General features: G+C 36.4%; 4 protein-coding genes across 4 annotated transcripts; 2 read left to right on the top strand and 2 right to left on the bottom strand.

Moving 5' to 3' along the window:
* The first annotated feature begins 47 nt into the window (after positions 1-47).
* Positions 48-1,865, top strand: LOC121992042 (sec-independent protein translocase protein TATA, chloroplastic-like). Its single transcript, XM_042546161.1, has 2 exons — positions 48-438; positions 1,637-1,865. The coding sequence occupies exons 1-2, from the start codon at positions 100-102 to the stop codon at positions 1,757-1,759; spliced, it is 462 nt and encodes a 153-aa protein (XP_042402095.1). The 5' UTR covers positions 48-99; the 3' UTR covers positions 1,760-1,865.
* A 4,565-nt stretch (positions 1,866-6,430) lies between these two features.
* Positions 6,431-7,418, top strand: LOC121990781 (isoleucine--tRNA ligase, chloroplastic/mitochondrial-like). Its single transcript, XM_042544850.1, has 4 exons — positions 6,431-6,498; positions 6,930-7,057; positions 7,131-7,295; positions 7,410-7,418. Exons 2-4 carry the CDS (start codon positions 6,986-6,988, stop codon positions 7,416-7,418), a joined length of 246 nt encoding a protein of 81 aa, XP_042400784.1. The 5' UTR covers positions 6,431-6,498; positions 6,930-6,985.
* A 406-nt stretch (positions 7,419-7,824) lies between these two features.
* On the bottom strand, positions 7,825-13,152 carry LOC121992041 (NADH dehydrogenase [ubiquinone] flavoprotein 2, mitochondrial-like). The gene is made up of 10 exons (XM_042546160.1): positions 12,999-13,152; positions 12,874-12,927; positions 12,684-12,749; positions 11,659-11,775; positions 9,433-9,510; positions 9,205-9,310; positions 9,078-9,124; positions 8,875-8,952; positions 8,190-8,255; positions 7,825-8,121 (listed from the first exon to the last, which is right to left on the bottom strand). The coding sequence occupies exons 1-10, from the start codon at positions 13,062-13,064 to the stop codon at positions 8,014-8,016; spliced, it is 786 nt and encodes a 261-aa protein (XP_042402094.1). The 5' UTR covers positions 13,065-13,152; the 3' UTR covers positions 7,825-8,013.
* A 1,925-nt stretch (positions 13,153-15,077) lies between these two features.
* Positions 15,078-15,560, bottom strand: LOC121990780 (auxin-responsive protein IAA3-like). The gene is made up of 2 exons (XM_042544848.1): positions 15,361-15,560; positions 15,078-15,297 (listed from the first exon to the last, which is right to left on the bottom strand). The coding sequence occupies exons 1-2, from the start codon at positions 15,558-15,560 to the stop codon at positions 15,078-15,080; spliced, it is 420 nt and encodes a 139-aa protein (XP_042400782.1).
* Positions 15,561-15,692: the final 132 nt, after the last annotated feature.

Raw genomic sequence — 15,692 nt, 5'->3', positions numbered from 1 at the left:
TAAAATTGAATTATCATTGAAAATTCGTGAAAAAATAGTAAAATAAATAATTCCATCGTCTTGGAATTGTGTGGTCTAGCGAAGCGTGCAGGACAGGAGATGACGACGGCCATGGCCTTCTTCTCTTACCCTTCGTGCGCCTCCTTAACAGCTCCTCCGCCCTCTCCTCGGCTCTCTGCTACGCCCTCCTACCTTGCCGCCTCCAGCTCCCTCTTCTTCTCAGGCGGCCGGGGCAGGGCCTCCCTCGCCGTCGCCCTTCGTCCCCGCACCCTACGCCGCCGTCAGGCGGGGGGCGGCGCCCTAGGCTGCCGATGCCTGTTCGGCCTCGGGGTTCCGGAGCTCGTCGTCATCGCGGGGGTCGCCGCGCTCGTCTTTGGCCCGAAGAAGCTCCCCGATATCGGGCGGAGCATCGGCAAGACCGTTAAGAGCTTCCAACAGGTCCGCCGTGCGATTTGTTACTGGTTCCCTAAAATTTTGACTGTTTTACCTTCATCAGATTTCATGTTGTTGTAGATTTATTTGTTTGATTATCCTATTTGTTGCAATCTTTCACCAAACTAGATCTTGTCCGACCCACCACACATGTTCAAGAAGGGATCTCTCCGTGGCACATAAATTTACCTTTCTCTTCCTTCTAGATTCATCGGTAGTCTTGGCTTAGCGAAGAGTCATCGTTGAGGTATCCACTTTGGCCAACATCCCATGCTCTCACCCTCACAGTTCCACCTTGAAATTGCTCCACCAGAGCACTTAAATTTGCAGTTTTATGCAGAATTGAGTTAATTCCTCCAAAAGATACCTCATTGTTATTGAGAATGTGTATTCTTGATCCATTTGAGGCATCCCACGCACATGGCAGCCACACTTTTCCTGCTTAGCTTTGTGATCTGATTCCTTCTTGCCTCCAACGACCAAGGAGTTGCACATTGTTTGAACAGTTTGTCCCTTTGATCACTCTCTGACCTCGTCTAACCGGCACATCAAAACTAAAGGAGAGTCATTTCATGGAGTATTAGGTATTGAAAACTTTTTCTGGGAACCAGGTGTTCCAGTATTTATTCAGTGCTGATTGCTACTTCTGTTCTTTGTATTTCAACACTGGCCAACCTTATTGTTGTTTCTTAAGGTTATCACTTGGGCCTGGCCAAGTGGCCATGCATCCTGCCCTAGGTGGTGCAGGTTAAAATTATGAAGTTACTTGCTTTTGACTTCTCTAAAGTTCATCTCTCTTAGAAGATGTGAATTCATCTCCCTTAGGTCCTTGCTTTAACCCAAGACCTTACTTAGAAGGGGACTACTTGTTCTGTGTCGGGCCTAGCCTAATCTTCCCAGATTGGTTGTGGAGATGTGTGTCCCTATAACCGAAATGCAGATACTGTCTAATTCTGATTCAATGACTTTTGACAAGATCCTTGATCTCATTAGCCATGCCTAACTTATGGTACTGATCTTTTCGTCACAAAGCAACAATTTTACCGTTGCGTCAAAGTTTCCCTTCAACAAAACACATCAGGTCACTCTTGTGCTTCTTGTAATCATATGTTTTGGGGATTAAGGTACCTAAGATTTTATCAAAGGCAGAAGTTTTCGTATCTTCAATCTAACTGCTACCTCTCCCTTGTCTTCAATTGTTCAGGCTGCAAAAGAATTTGAAACTGAACTGAAGAAGGATCCTGAAGATTCTGAAAGCTCGAAATCTGCAAATGACGAAGATGAGAGAAAAGAACTCGAGACATCGGGCTCAAAAGACGGTCGATGATTGTTGTTACTTATTTCGGTTTTGATGTTTTATATTGCAACAGAAATGAGACTCGAGCTATGTCATGGAAAATATATATCTATATTTTTCTAATTTTTCTTTTTAATTCTTTAGTACTTGACTAAAGAGAGAATAAGAGCAAGTCCTCCGCCCTTCGTCTACAGGCACCCCTCCCTTTTCCACCTGTGCCTTGAACGCACAAAGTTCTTTGTTCTATAACAAATTTTATTAAAACTATTTCACATTAACATTTTATGTGAACCAAATAGACACTTGATCTCACTCAGGTCACAAGCCAAATAAAATTGGGATATTTTCTCAGGTATAGTTCTATCTTCACCATGCTTCTTCATAACTCATTGTGCATATCTCCATTAAGATAGGTTGAATTGTCATTCCCAACATGGAGAACCAAACATGAAAGTAGGGCTGGAATTTTTTACAAAATTCCCGACCCTTCCCGACTCCCAACCCGTTCCCATCCCGAATTTTTCCCGACCCTAATCTTTCCCGACCCGTGTGGTCGGGATTTTCCCGACCCGACCCAAATTCGGGAAAAGAATCGGGTACAAAAGTTCTACCCGACGGGATTCCCGACCCGACCCGAATATATTAATAATAATTTTTTATTCAACTTTTTTTAAAAAATAATATAGAAAATTAAACACAGAATGACAGAAGTATGATTTTAAAAAACACAAAAAAGAAAGAAAAGTAAAGTAAGTAAAATAGTAAACAGTAAAGTAGGGTTATTAGTTGTTTACGACTTTACGCATCTCAAATTATCAAATCTAATTCACTCCTCATTCACTTCACGCCACACGCAACACGCCGTTCGGCCTTCGCCAGTTCGCCCTACTCCGTTTGCCGTCCGCCCTTCTCCCTTCGCCGTTCGCCATTCGCCATTCGCCTTTCATCGTTCACCCTTCACCCTCACGGGTCTCGCCCTACGCCCTTCACCCTTCGCCGTTCGCCGACTTATTCCACTGGAACCCTAGCCCACGCCCACACCGCCACACGCCCACACCTCCTTTTCGATCCGCTGCTTCTGCCTGTCCATTCGAGAGCTCTCTTATCTCTTCCATTTCTCTGCGTGTTCGGCTACAGCGTCCCTAACAACAGTTCAAGCCGCGCTGCCTCCTCCGTTCCCATATCGGGTCTTCACAGCTGACGTTTCCCTCCGGACCCTCCCTCTCTTTGTCTGTGCTCTACTGGCCAGTAAGCCAAGGCAGCAAAGAGCTACATTGATCTATAAAGGTATTTGCCAAAACTCATGATGGTTATCAGGTTATGTATTTGAACCCCTTTTTGGTTATGTATCTGGAACTAGAAATGTTTAAGCCAAAGTGAAGGTAGGCATAGAAGTGGATGTTATTGTAGAAGATATTATGAAACGTCATGCATTAGTAGAGTTATACCAAGCTGTTGCGGCTACGGAGTCAACAACGGCGCATAAGAAAAAAAATTACTTTGATACAAATTGGACATTCAATTTTTGATGGAACCCGTCTTCCTGAGACCATTAACATCTTTGGAATAATTTTACTAGTTATCACAGTTCCTTGTTGTCTGAAAAATGTTCAAATACTACCCGCCATTTAAGTTCCTTTTCATCTGTCTTTTTGTCCATTTTGTTTCCCATATGAAGATCATAAATGGACAAATTTTGGATTCTCTTGTTTCTTTTTATATTGGAGTCTGATCATTTTAATGTTTTTAGTTTTATGTGGTTAAAATGTATTCTTGGTAACCTTTCTTCCTTTAAAATGAATCCAAGATATAGTGAATAGGAATGTAATTTCTAGTTGTTCATTGTGATATGTCCAATAAGTATAAATGGATCCTAGGGCAATTTTTGCTTATAGTTATCAGATTGCCTGTGGATTTTGGTCCTAGATCATGTTGAATTTTGTATGGTTATGGTAGTTTATGGAAATATCCTGGTCAATTTTTTTTTGTTATTGTATGACTAGTGTTCAAGTTACTAGCATGAGTATTATTGTAATAACTTATGTTTGATGTTATTGTATTTCTATTTTTCTTAAATCTTGCTCACCTAGCATTCTCTTTTTAGTAATATTTGAATGTTTCTAACTATGCAGCTATATAATTCTGAACGATATTCATATTATTGTTATATTGTAGCCGTTCATAAGTTCATTCATGGATGCATCTAGCGGAAGTGGTAGCTCTCCTTCCATCACTCAACCTCACACAGTATCTCCATCCAAAGCATCAATCATTCATGAGGAAGTAGTAGATATTGGAGGCAAAAGGAAAAAAGTAGCGGATGTATGGTCACACGCCAAGAAAATTATAAGGAGAAATGACAAAAATGAGGTCACTGCTGTTGTTGCTATTTGCAATTATTGCAAAACTGAAGTTCCTGCCCATAGCAAAACACATGGGAATAATGGCATTGATGGGCATGTGAAGAAATGCAAAAAGAATCCTCATAATGCGGTGAAGTCAGGTTCTTCTCAACCAATCTTAACACAGTCGTCCATGAATAATGCTTTGACACCCCACATCTTTTGCCAAAAAAAGCTTGAAGATAAGGTTCTTGCATTTGTTGTTAAAGATGAGATGTCATTTAGGGTAGTGGAAGGGGCAGGGTTTGTAGAGATGATGAAGGAAGCTCAACCTCGATTCAAGATTCCCAACAGAAAGAAAATTGCATCTCTTGTATGGGATTTATATGCACTGGAGATGGCTAAGATAAAGAGTGTCATTGGTGATCAAAGGGTAAGTATCACGACTGATACTTGGACCTCAATTCAGAATATCAATTACATGGTAATCACAGCTCATTTCCTGGACAATGATTGGAAGTTGCATAAGCGAATAATAAATTTCACCAAGATTACCTCTCACAAAGGAGATGACATTGGCAAAGTTTTAGAAACGTGCTTGAGCGATTGGGGGATAGATAAAGTTTTCACTATCACAGTTGATAATGCTAGCACAAATGATAAAGCGGTGGAGTACATGGGAAAAAGGCTAAAGGAAATGGGCACTCTATTATTTGATGGTAAATACTTGCATTTGAGATGTTGTTGCCATATTATAAATTTAATTGTCAAGAGTGGGTTGAAGTTTCTTAATGAGTCAGTTGAGTCCATTAGAAACTGTGTGAAATATATTCACTCTTCTGGGGCACGGTTGGATCAATTTAGAGAGTGTGCTATCCTATTGAAGATGGATAAAATGTCAACTGTTCCAATGGATGTGCCTACGAGATGGAATTCCACCTATACAATGCTTTTTGTTGCATACAAGTTTAAAAAAGTGTTTGGTAGGATGGCAGAGAATGTTCAATTTGTTGAATATTTTGAAGAGGTAGATGGTTTGGAGAAGAAAAAGAGAGTGGGGCCTCCTATGGAAAAAGATTGGGAGAAGGCACAAGTCTTTGTGAATTTTCTCAAGAGGTTTCATGATACTACATTACAACTTAGTGCTACCAAGAAAACTACGTCACCCTTGATTTGGGAGGAAATAGTTGCAATGAGGATGATCATTGATGAGACAATACTTGACACTACTGATCCTTCATTACAAGAAGTTGCTAAGAGAATGGAGAGTAAGTTCAATAAGTATTGGGGAAATCTTGAGAAGGTGAACAAGCTTGTTTTCCTAGGTCACATTCTAGATCCTCGTTATAAACTTCAAATGATTGGGATCCATTTGGGAGATATGAAATTGGATGCTAGTAAAATACATTCCTTTGTTGACAGTTTAAAGAATTGTCTAATGGAGTTGTATCATGCATATAAAGGGAATTCACCTTTGGATCATATTAATGGGATTGATGATGGCGATGTAGATAAAGATTTGATGGAAATGTATAAGAATGATCCCATTAAACTAAACTATCATCTGAAAATGGCTCAACTAAGAAAAGCTCAAAAACAAGCAGAAATAACCAATGAGGTGGACAAGTACTTCTCGGATCCTTTTGTGAAATGGAGCTCAAACTTCGATATTTTAGAATGGTGGAAAGGAAATACAACGACATTTCCAGTGTTGTCTAAGATTGCCAAGGATATTTTTTCAATCCCTTCATCTACTGTTGCTAGTGAGAATGCTTTTAGCCTTGGGAGGAGGGTTGTAGATCCATTTAGGGCATCATTGCATCCCAAAATGGTGGAGGCACTAGTGTGCACTAGTGATTGGCTTAGAGGTGAAGAAATTAACTTATACAAGGAGCCGACAGAAGATGAATTCAACTTTTATAAGGATTGTGAAGAAGTGGTCACAAGTAAGTTAATATTTAACTTGTTTATCTTGGTATATACTATAGAATATAGATTATGCTTATATGATATTTGTTGTTTGTAGGTACCGTCATTGCTTAATTGTGGATGCTCCTGCTTACCAGATAAAGGCAGATATTGAAGAATATGAATATCATCAACACTAGTGTTTTGTGAATGATGATCTTTAAGACATCTACTTAGTTGCATTTATGAACATTTGTATCTTTTTATTTCTGACGGTTGCAGTGTTGTCATAAAACTTATGTTGTTTGCTTGTAGTTATTCTTATTTTGGAGGTTTATCTATTTGTTTATTTTTGATTTATCTATTTGTCTTGGACTTCATTGGACCAATGATCTCTTGAGAGCCATGATACAAGTAAGTGGTAAATTTTTATTTTTTTTTCCTTTCTGTACCTTGAAGGATCTGACCAGCATCGTGGATGGTTTCAGAGCTCTTTATTAACCAGTATTGCAGCAACAGGTATCTAGTTTCATTTTAGAATTCTGTTTGCTTTAGACACACTTCAATCTGCATGGTGCTAATGTTGAAAAAAATTCTTTGTGTTAAATCAGCAGTTGCCAACCAAGACTAATCCATGTAGTTTGAAACACAGTTGATTATTTTAACACATGAAAGAATTTAATACATCATTTTGGAAAAAGGTTCAAACTAAGAATCTATTCATCGATGCTTATTAATTGCAGCTTGAATAGCATATGATTGTCTGTTTACTTGATTATGGTTATGACAAAAATAATTAAACCATTAGAATTTGCACTAAGCATGATTCAATATTAATTCAGAATTTCTTTCTTCTGGATTTGTTGATTTGTACAACCTAATATTATCTTAACATCCACATGCCCATAGCAACCTAATAAGTTTATTCATTTTATCTGTGCTTTTTGCAGGAATTGCTCCTTACTCATGTGTTGTTACACATGGGTTTGTACTTGATGAAAAGGGTATGAAAATGAGCAAATCTCTTGGTAACGTTGTTGATCCTGATGTTGTAATTAGTGGAAGGAAAAACACAAAGGTTTGTTCAAATATACTTGCTTCTAAATTCTTTCAATCATGCCTGGTGTTTGATGCTTAATTTGTTATGTTAGGATCAACCGGGTTATGGAGCTGACGTTCTTCGTCTTTGGGTTTCAAGTGTTGACTACACTGGAGATGTGTTGATTGGCCCTCAAATTCTCCACCAAATGTCTGATATGTATAGGAAACTACGTGGAACATTGCGGTTTCTATTGTCAAATCTGCATGATTGGAATGTATGCCATCTGTTTTATTTGTTTCATTCTTTCTGCATGATGTGTGTTAAAGGCAAAAATGATTACTTCAGCTTTCTGCATTATGCTACTATTGTTTTTTAAACCTATAAATAGGTGTTATAGCATAAACGATAACGATCTAGTGAGATTGGCATTGGAATGCTTTCGAACTTCTCAACGTACATATCAAGAACTTCAAATGCTTGACAAGTATTTTCACTGTTCTATTGTGTATATGGTTAGATAGTCTCAAAATACTGCTGTATAATAAAAATATTTGAACATTCGGGATATCATCTCCCTACCCGACGGGTTCCCGAACATTCGGGATCCCGAACATTCGGGTCCCGACACTTGTCGGGTACGGGATCGGGAGAAAAATTGATTCCCAATTTTTTATCGGGACGGGAATTGGGTAAGATGGTTACGGGGCGGGTCCCTACCCGATTCCACCCCTACATGAAAGTAAAAGTTTACTCCAACACAAGAAAGAGAAGCCATGGTTGCTTCATTCTGAGGGCCATTTCAATTGTGACAAGAATGACCATGGGCCTGAAAAAATGACACTAAAAATAAACAGTGAAACAATATTCATTTTAAGCCAGTTGAAGTAGTTTATTGGAGTATAATTATTGCTCATGGCAAAGACTTCGATCTCAAGGCCAAGTTATCAGACTTTGATGCTTCAAAAAAGTTCATGATAAAGCTGCAACTGAATTCAGCAGGCATCTAGATCCCTGCATGGAGGTGGCTTGCATTCCCCAAGTAAGGTAAGGTTTCCTCCTTCTGGTCCGCTCCTTGTACGGTTGGGATTTTGCGTTCCGACCTGCACAAAATCATAATGCACAATCAAGGAAGGCAGTGAGTGAAAATTAACTGTCGCTGAGCACTTACCGGAGGTTTTTCACCTCTTCTCAACATCTCAACGATCTCAACAACTCGTTTCGGCGTAACATCCTCCTGGAGTAAAATTACAGAATTAAAATTTATCATCGATTCACCCAATGCAAATCACCAAATCATCCTACAATAACATATTGCAATCAAGATAGATGTCTTACAATTGACCTCAAATCTTGATTGAGACACTAACTCATCACTTATGTTTTACACAAAGTAACAACATTGAGATTCTAGTCTTGGATGTAAAGATCTTGATTGAAGAAAAGAGTTCCATAAAGAAGATAAAAAAGAATTGACAGATCTGGGGAATGTTGGCATTTTGCATGTTTTTTAATATTTTGGGTCAGTAATATATGGCAACTTTATCAATCAACTTTTTAGAAAAATTGTAATTTAATCAAGTTGATCTAACTCAAAATTGCAATGAAATGCATCTATAATGTAGTGGGCTACAGATGAAGTAAAAAAAATGAAGCCAAAGAAAAGAAGTGATATATAGCCCCATTCATCAGTGAATAAAATTTGAACATTGTCCTAAATTACATCTTAGGAGAATAGAGAAAACTGACATAGTAGATGAAGCCAAAGAAAAGAAGTGATATATAGCCCCATTCATCAGTGAATAAAATTTGAACATTGTCGTAAATTATATCTTAGGAGAATAGAGAAAACTGACATAGTAGTTATATGTGTATCCCTCCGAGCCATTGCTGTAGTCAGCTACGGTGATCATAGGTGCATTGACACAACAACCCTGTTGTGGTGGACAAATGCCATTAGCAATGGAATATTAAATCTGAAAACTATCAAATATAGCACCTCAGTCAATACTTCAATTGCCAGAAGAAATTAAATACAATAGCATTTGGTAACACTAACCATACACTCCATTTCACCAACTGAAAACATTCCATCCTTTGTTACTTCTGTGAATATGAATTATATCTTGTTCAAAACCATGAACACTAATTCTTTAGAGTGATGGAAATGGTCTTTAAATACTCACCATTGCGTTTTACCCCCAAGTGCTTTAGCAAAGCCTCTTCAATTTCTCGAGATCCCCGTATCATACAAGGTGTTGTTCCACAAACCAAGAGGTGATACTTACCAACCTGAACACCAGTAGTTAAATAGTTGCCAGAAGAAATAAGAGCACAGTTGTACACAGAAATAGATGATGAAATTGATAGCATGGAACAGGATAAAACATTTGACGAAACTAGTAGGGTCATACCTTTGTCCGATTGAACATTGAATAGAATGTAGCAACTTCATAGACACGTATGGGAGCAACTTCTATAACCTTTGCCACCTAAAATAGAAAAAATTGGAAGTAGATGAAAAAAATGGTGTGATACTTGTGAATAATAATAATAATAATAATAATAATAAATACAAAGAGTTATTTTCAACCGTTGGCAATAAATGGATAAACCATACAAGCAAATAATAATTTGAAGAACCTGTAATTGACCACCTTTGATCAAAATTAAAATATTAGTAATCATTTTCTCAAGTTGTTAAAATAATCATTGTACAAAGGTTATCCAAATAATCATTACAAGCATACATATCCTCCAAGATAAGGCAGTCCATCTTAGTAGGAAATTTAAATCTTAGGTTCTTGCACAGCATTCATTCTGTTTGGTCAATCCTTCCAGATTAACATAATATTTATGATATACACATGTATCATGTGTGGATATATATAGGTTAATATGTTAATTGCTATGATATTTTTATTGTTATGTTCAACTTAAACCTTAAACTACAATTTTTATTGTTATTCTCAATATAAAAATATTGCTTGAAAACTCATTTTTGATTATTTTTTTATCAATATTATTTTCCATTTTACAGTTTTAAACTGAACCAAAGTAAATTTTTTATTTTTGTTTCAATATGAAATATTTCAATTTGATTATAATTTTTCTCTCCAATCAGATAAACCCAGCCATGCCCACCCATAGATGTAGTTCTTGATTCAAGAATTCTAATAAATCTTATGCAGTTATGCCTAAAATTTACTCTTTTCCTTTGTCAATCTTGACGAGCAAAAAACCGGTGTTACCCTTTATTTCCCAAAGCTTAGTCCTCAATCTCCAAAAGGATGAAAAATAAGAAAGCAACTGGTTACTTGTAGGACCATAAAACCATCAATAAGAACTTCACAAGTATAAAACTGCTTTAGGAACCAGTATACAGGTGAGTTTGGGAGAGCTTTGCCAAAGTGCTTTAAGGCTTCGAAGTACTTTGAGGTTCAAATAAGGTGTCTGGTAAGAATATGATCATTTTTTTTTCTCCAATGCACAACCTACTCAAATCCATTTTTACAATATAGGTAAGGAGCACTAGTACAGCCCCTTCCCCAAAGTTAATTCTTAATTTGCTGCTAAAATCAATACAGTGTAAGAGATGACATATGAAGTCCTGTAACAATAGGGGGCAAGAGAAAAAAAAAAGGTGGTGTCAAGCAGTTATATACACACACCAATGTAAATTATAAGGCAGAGAAACTCGAACTTGGTCGTTTAAGAGAAATGAAAGATATAGACCTGTAACAATAAGGCAAGCAAAAAAACCCAACCATTGATGTATACACACATGCATACATACTTACATACTCACGTGCGTGCTCACACACACATGCATTCACAATCATAAAAAAATGGCAACAATCAGTCAATGTAAATTGCGGACAAACACCAATGTAACTTATAAGGCACAGAAACTCTAATTTGATCTTTTAAGATAAGTGAAAACATAGTCCTGACATTGTGCCTCATAAACCGAAGGGAAGGTGTGTGTGTGTATATGCATATGTATATGTGTGTCTGTGTGTATGTATTCAAAAAAAAATGTCAACAATCAGTCATGTAGATGAAAATGAGCAGACAAAAGACAATAAACAAACAATAACAAGAGAAAGCTATTTTATTCCTGCAACCAGAGCAAGATAATGATGACTCTTCCAAACAAAAAAAATAATGACTGAACACAATAGGAAAATTCAGGAATTTAGAGATGGAGAATTAATAAGACAAGAGTCTTAAATTACAAAGCAAGTTTTGCATTAGTGGTCAACATCTGTGTTCAAATTCTTGATATCACTCAATCAATTCAGTTGTTGTGGAAACACAACCATACTAAAAATAAAAGAAAAAACAGTAGCAAGAAAGGAACTTTGACGGTAAGACCCAACCAGTTATAAGTACCTAATTGCTATCATGAGGAAGAGGTTAAGACTTAATGTCCTTAGCAAAAGAAGAATTTCAAGTTCAGTTATATGAATTCACAGTCTTCAATTTCATATTTATAGTTGTATAGGTCATATTCTTTCTGTGATAGACCACTTGTCCATTAGTCAGCATGCCATCATTAGGTTAAAGCTTGTGGATGAACAACAATTGTAGATAAATAACTCCTTAAACAGAGTAAAACTAAGTAGAAGCTAACATACAGCATTCATTGCAGAAACGGGTAGCCATCCACCATGTTGTTGCTGTGCAAGATCCAATAAAGGAATAACAGCAGATTGCTTGTAATTTGAAGGATAATGGGACATTATCTCCTTGACCTAGAGATGCACAAAATAAGAAGCATATTAAAACAAAGAAAAATAGTATCCATCTGTCAGAATAAACAAATCATGCTGGATTTAAAAAAACAGTGATTGTACAGTCTGTATGCTAACAACATTTATGTACGTCAGGTTCAAATTTGTCCGCTCAAGATGCCATATATAAGAGCAAAGGATCAATATGCATAGTTACAGAAGCTTCCGTGAGCATTTGTCAATCTTGTGATTATGATGTAACAATAATGGAATTATTCCCGGGTGTATTATCCACTGGGCATTGACTGTTAAACAGAATTCCCGAAGCAACTCAGAATAAAAAATCATCCACAAAATTTCTATGAAGAAATTACAACATAAAACACTGAATGATGAGGGAGAATTTAGACACGCATTGTCAAAGGGTTGAGACATTGTAGAGCAGAGATAGATCCCTATCTTTTGAGAAGGTCACAATGGTGTGATTCACTTACAAAGCCGACAAGAGCTCAACAGGTTCAAGTATGAAGATCAGTATACAAAAACGACTGTCATCAAACAGGTGAACTATGCATAAAGAGAAGAACAAATATCTATAAGATTAGCATTTCCTGATAGAATCTGAAGTTTGAGAAGTAATAAGATCGATGCTGGCTAAAGAGGAAGTTCCTACAAAAACAATGCTACTTTTATTTCATCCTGCTCCAGAAGACTAAATGATTCACAATCTAGAGAAATGCTAGGAAATTAAAAGAAGGAAAAAGAGATTAACTAACAAATTCAAATCACAACAAAAATATCCAAAACAACACTGAACAAGAGAAAATTGAAAATAATCAGAACAACATCTTAATCACGATCGCATCAGATTCGGCGTCATTCACAGCGTCTCACAAGACGCAAACAACAATTGGATTCAAATGTCATACCCTCTCCATATTCGCGGCAGTAAATTCCCATGGTGCGTCGGGCTTGTTATCCGGCGAATCAATGTGCTGAAAACAAAATGCAAATTCGAAGCTTTAGCAGTTCCAAGCCTAATCCGAAAACCTAGCAAAAAAAAAAAAAGAGAGAGATCGCATATCTATGTAATAGATCCCGCGATTTCTAAAGACTCACATAGTTCAGGGCTGTGGAGAAGGATCTTGCGGCAGTAGAAGCGGGCGAAGAAAGCTGGAAGAAATCCAAGACATTAGGGATCCACAAAGAGCTCACGAGACAAAATCGAAGAAGGCAAACCCTACCGCCAGCGACGGACGCAGCACCCGGCGAATCTCCAAGAGGCGTTTGGCCGCCAGACGCGAGAACATGACGGGCGATCGGCGCAGAAGGGTTCGCAGCGATGCCACAAATCAGAGCTAGATCTCCAAAAGGGCTCGCGTCCTATGTTATTATTGTCGACGCAGTCTAATAAATCATCGGTTCAGATCAAATCGACTAAACTGATTTAACTAAAGTTGAATCAATTAATTTTTTTAACTAATCTAATGAACTTTTTTTAAAAAAATTAATAAATTAAATTAATAAAATATCAATTAATTTAATTTTCAGCGTCCAAATTTTCAATTTTTATATATTTATATCTGATTTTAATTTTCTATTCGATTATTTTAAAATTCTAACTTTTAAATTTAGTTGGTTTGGTGAGTTAATTTAATTTAATTAAATTTTTACTTACTCGTACATAAAATAGAGTAGTATTACATAGGTGATGAGTACAAAACAAGTAACATCTATTTATATATTAGTTAGAGTAAATTTTATATGATTAGATATATGTCAGTAAATCATGAGAGTACTTTATCTTAGCACAACAATCTTTGTATAATGAAGGTCAGGTAGGGTTATAAATAAGTTGAGTCGAGTCAAGGTTTGAGGTATTTCAAACTTATTTGATAAGATAATCAAGTCGAGCCGAGCCAAACTTAAAATGAACCAAACTTTTGAAATGAGTGTTCAAGCTTGGCTTGGTTTATTTTTTATGAGTTTGAGCTTGTTTGAACCTTGACTTGAGCTTGGTTCGTTTAGATGTTATCAAGCTCTCAATTCAAGCTTGGCTTAAACTTGGTTCAAGCTTGGCTTAAGCTTAGTTCGAACTTGGTTCGTTTAGATGTTATCAAGCTCTCAATTTAAGCTTATTTGATTGTTTAAAACTTTTAATTGTTTGATTGGTTATTGAACTTGATAATTTAAATTTATTTATTTATTTATTTTATTATTAATTTAGCATATTGAAAAGAGTTTTATTAATGAATATGGTTCATGAACGTTGTTCACGAACGTTAACGAGCTGAACACATATGTGTTCAAACTTGTTTGTTTAGCTTAATGAGCTGTTCAAGTTTGCTTGTTTAATTAATCTTATGTATATTGAACGAACATAAACAAACTCTTACCAAATCGAACACCAAACTTGTTTACAAACGCTTGGTCATTTACAACCCTAAGGTTAGGCATCCGATGGGCTATTTTATATCTATTGAAAATTGACACAACCACTCATATAGTTATTAATTGTATTAATTAATTCGTAGGGGGAAAACCACGATTGTGTTAGTGAAGCATAACTAGTTGGTGCAGACTTGGGTTGGGCCAAAATGCACTATGCCACACTATTAATTATAGTTGATGCATAAATATATATAAGCAAATATATTTTTTTTCAAAACTAATATTTCTTCAATTATTAAAATGTGTTTTTTGTTATTGTTTGTGGTTACAAAAAAATGTTTAATTAAATAGTTTCTTTCTTCTCTACTTCATAATTACAGTCATTCATGTTTAAAACGTAAATAATATTTTTAAACATAACTAATACAAGTTTCAAGTTTGCAAGCTGATGAACTTGGAAATTGAACTCCAAGCAAAAAAAAAAAGAAAAAGAAAAAACAATCTTCTCTTTTGGATGAACACAACTTAATTAATAAATTAATCTCCATTCCTTTTGAAAGCTTCCTCAAATACATTCAATCCTTCGATTGCAATCTTCTCGCTTCACATTCTTTCATTATCCTTAGCCTTGTGCAAGAAGAGACAAACATCCTACAAGCACCAAATCATAATATTAACAAAGTGTATTTATTAAAAAAAATTATCGCAAAAAAAAGGAAAAAAAAAATACTTACTCCCATGGAACATCACCAACTAACATCAAGTCTCTATCTTTATCTTCGTAAGTAATGGTGTACTCATTTTCTCTTTCTTTCTTTGATACCTCTCCTAAGAAACATAAAGATTTCAATCATTAAGTATTGAATATTTCTTGTGGATTGCATTTTCATTCTTGATGTCAAATAAATTAGATGCATAATTAATTATGTGTATTACTCACCTAAAGAAAAATATTTGAACATATTGTTCAAGGCCTCTTTGAGTTCCTTGTAACTCTTATACATTTTGAGATCTATCTTTCTCAAGTAAGGAACCCCATCCATGCTTACTTTCACGTACAAGCCCATCGTTTGCCCGTCCTCCTTTAGTTGAAACGAGCCCGAGTTGTTTCTACGATAAGCTTGTATCGGTGGCCATCCAATTACTTGTGCCCTATCATGATTACTTAAGTATAAGTGAGTCATTTTCAAATCACTAAGCTTTGTTGACACTTACTTTGCTCTTGGTGTTTCTTGACTACTTTCGCTATTGGAGACCCCTTCAAAGGATTTGTTCTTCGCAAGACTTTCATTTTCACATTTGGCTCGTTTACTACCCCTTGTGGCACTCGATTTCTCTGATATATCACCGGTGCCAGGCAACCCAAGCCTTAGCTCAGTATCTCGAAGGTTGTAGTCATTCAAGGCACACTCCATGGCAATTGCAATTGTTCTACCTCTCTTTGGCTATATATATATATATAGCACCTAATGTTCAATGACAAGTAGATGGGTCAATAACAATTAGGCTTGTATGGTGGATGAATGACATCGATGGCCGCTATGCTG

This window comes from Zingiber officinale, chromosome 6B (assembly GCF_018446385.1).
Source record: "Zingiber officinale cultivar Zhangliang chromosome 6B, Zo_v1.1, whole genome shotgun sequence".
Taxonomy (NCBI): domain Eukaryota; kingdom Viridiplantae; phylum Streptophyta; class Magnoliopsida; order Zingiberales; family Zingiberaceae; genus Zingiber; species Zingiber officinale.
Note: the sequence above shows the minus strand (reverse complement) of the source record. Positions and strands in the feature narration are given on the sequence as shown.